This window comes from Oncorhynchus kisutch, linkage group LG15 (assembly GCF_002021735.2).
Source record: "Oncorhynchus kisutch isolate 150728-3 linkage group LG15, Okis_V2, whole genome shotgun sequence".
NCBI classification, from domain to species: Eukaryota; Metazoa; Chordata; class Actinopteri; order Salmoniformes; family Salmonidae; genus Oncorhynchus; species Oncorhynchus kisutch.
In genome coordinates, this window is record NC_034188.2 from 9,685,371 (window position 1) to 9,687,958 (window position 2,588).

General features: G+C 49.8%; 1 protein-coding gene across 1 annotated transcript; it reads left to right on the forward strand.

Moving 5' to 3' along the window:
• The first annotated feature begins 600 nt into the window (after window positions 1–600).
• Window positions 601–1,845, forward strand: LOC116353674 (keratin-associated protein 10-6-like). Its single transcript, XM_031791337.1, has one exon. The coding sequence runs from the start codon at window positions 601–603 to the stop codon at window positions 1,843–1,845; it is 1,245 nt and encodes a 414-aa protein (XP_031647197.1).
• Window positions 1,846–2,588: the final 743 nt, after the last annotated feature.

A 2,588-nucleotide genomic window follows, 5' to 3' on the forward strand; every position in this document is an offset into this window, starting at 1 on the left:
GTCCCACCAGTCCTGTCAGGTTATTATCTGTCCCACCAGTCCTGTCACTATGCTGTCCCACCAGTCCTGTCACTATGCTGTCCCACCAGTCCTGTCACTATGCTGTCTCACGGTTATTATCTGTCCCACCAGTCCTGTCACTATGCTGTCCCACCAGTCCTGTCACTATGCTGTCCCACCAGTCCTGTCACTATGCTGTCCCACCAGTCCTGTCACTATGCTGTCCCACCAGTCCTGTCATTCTGCTGTCTCAGGGTTATTAGCTGTCCCACCAGCCCTGTCACTATGCTGTCCCACCAGCCCTGTCACTATGCTGTCCCACCAGTCCTGTCACTATGCTGTCCCACCAGTCCTGTCAGGTTATTATCTGTCCCACCAGTCCTGTCACTATGCTGTCCCACCAGTCCTGTCACTATGCTGTCTCACGGTTATTAACTGTCCCACCAGTCCTGTCACTATGCTGTCCCACCAGCCCTGTCACTATGCTGTCCCACCAGTCCTGTCACTATGCTGTGTCACCAGTCCTGTCACTATGCTGTCTCAGGGTTATTATCTGTCCCACCAGTCCTGTCACTATGCTGTCCCACCAGGCCTGTCACTATGCTGTCCCACCAGTCCTGTCACTATGCTGTCCCACCAGTCCTGTCACTATGCTGTCCCACCAGTCCTGTCACTATGCTGTCCCACCAGTCCTGTCACTATGCTGTCCCACCAGGCCTGTCACTATGCTGTCCCACCAGTCCTGTCACTATGCTGTCCCACCAGTCCTGTCACTATGCTGTCCCACCAGTCCTGTCACTATGCTGTCCCACCAGTCCTGTCACTATGCTGTCCCACCAGTCCTGTCACTATGCTGTCCCACCAGTCCTGTCACTATGCTGTCTCACGGTTATTATCTGTCCCACCAGTCCTGTCACTATGCTGTCCCACCAGTCCTGTCACTATGCTGTCCCACCAGTCCTGTCACTATGCTGTCCCACCAGTCCTGTCACTATGCTGTCCCACCAGTCCTGTCATTCTGCTGTCTCAGGGTTATTAGCTGTCCCACCAGCCCTGTCACTATGCTGTCCCACCAGCCCTGTCACTATGCTGTCCCACCAGTCCTGTCACTATGCTGTCCCACCAGTCCTGTCAGGTTATTATCTGTCCCACCAGTCCTGTCACTATGCTGTCCCACCAGTCCTGTCACTATGCTGTCTCACGGTTATTAACTGTCCCACCAGTCCTGTCACTATGCTGTCCCACCAGCCCTGTCACTATGCTGTCCCACCAGTCCTGTCACTATGCTGTGTCACCAGTCCTGTCACTATGCTGTCTCAGGGTTATTATCTGTCCCACCAGTCCTGTCACTATGCTGTCCCACCAGGCCTGTCACTATGCTGTCCCACCAGTCCTGTCACTATGCTGTCCCACCAGTCCTGTCACTATGCTGTCCCACCAGTCCTGTCACTATGCTGTCCCACCAGTCCTGTCACTATGCTGTCCCACCAGGCCTGTCACTATGCTGTCCCACCAGTCCTGTCACTATGCTGTCCCACCAGTCCTGTCACTATGCTGTCCCACCAGTCCTGTCACTATGCTGTCCCACCAGTCCTGTCACTATGCTGTCCCACCAGTCCTGTCACTATGCTGTCCCACCAGTCCTGTCACTATGCTGTCCCACCAGGCCTGTCACTATGCTGTCCCACCAGTCCTGTCACTATGCTGTCCCACCAGGCCTGTCACTATGCTGTCCCACCAGTCCTGTCACTATGCTGTCCCACCAGGCCTGTCACTATGCTGTCCCACCAGTCCTGTCACTATGCTGTCTCAGGGTTATTAGCTGTCCCACCAGAATATATTTAAATCAGCGAGTGTGTATAGGGCGCTGCATGTTGCATTCATCCAATGGCTGTTTGCGTGAGCTGCATTGCTAGAAATATCTTAATGCATCTGCAGAATATTAACCTGGTCAGCTTGTAGAACTTTTCAATATTTTGCCTATCTGGGATAAATGTTGTCAGTGCATGACATTTAGGCTATATGACTGACTAGGTATAGGCTATATGACTGACTAGGTATAGGCTATATGACTGACTAGGTATAGGCTATATGACTGACTAGATAAAGGCTATATGACTGACTAGGTATAGGCTATATGACTGACTAGATAAAGGCTATATGACTGACTAGATAAAGGCTATATGACTGACTAGGTATAGGCTATATGACTGACTAGATAAAGGCTATATGACTGACTAGATAAAGGCTATATGACTGACTAGGTATAGGCTATATGACTGACTAGGTATAGGCTATATGACTGACTAGATAAAGGCTATATGCCTGACTAGATAAAGGCTATATGACTGACTAGATAAAGGCTATATGACTGACTAGGTATAGGCTATATGCCTGACTAGATAAAGGCTATATGACTAACTAGGTATAGGCTATATGACTGACTAGATAAAGGCTATATGACTGACTAGATAAAGGCTATATGACTGACTAGATAAAGGCTATATGACTGACTAGGTATAGGCTATATGACTGACTAGATAAAGGCTATATGACTGACTAGGTATAGGCTATATGACTGACTAGGT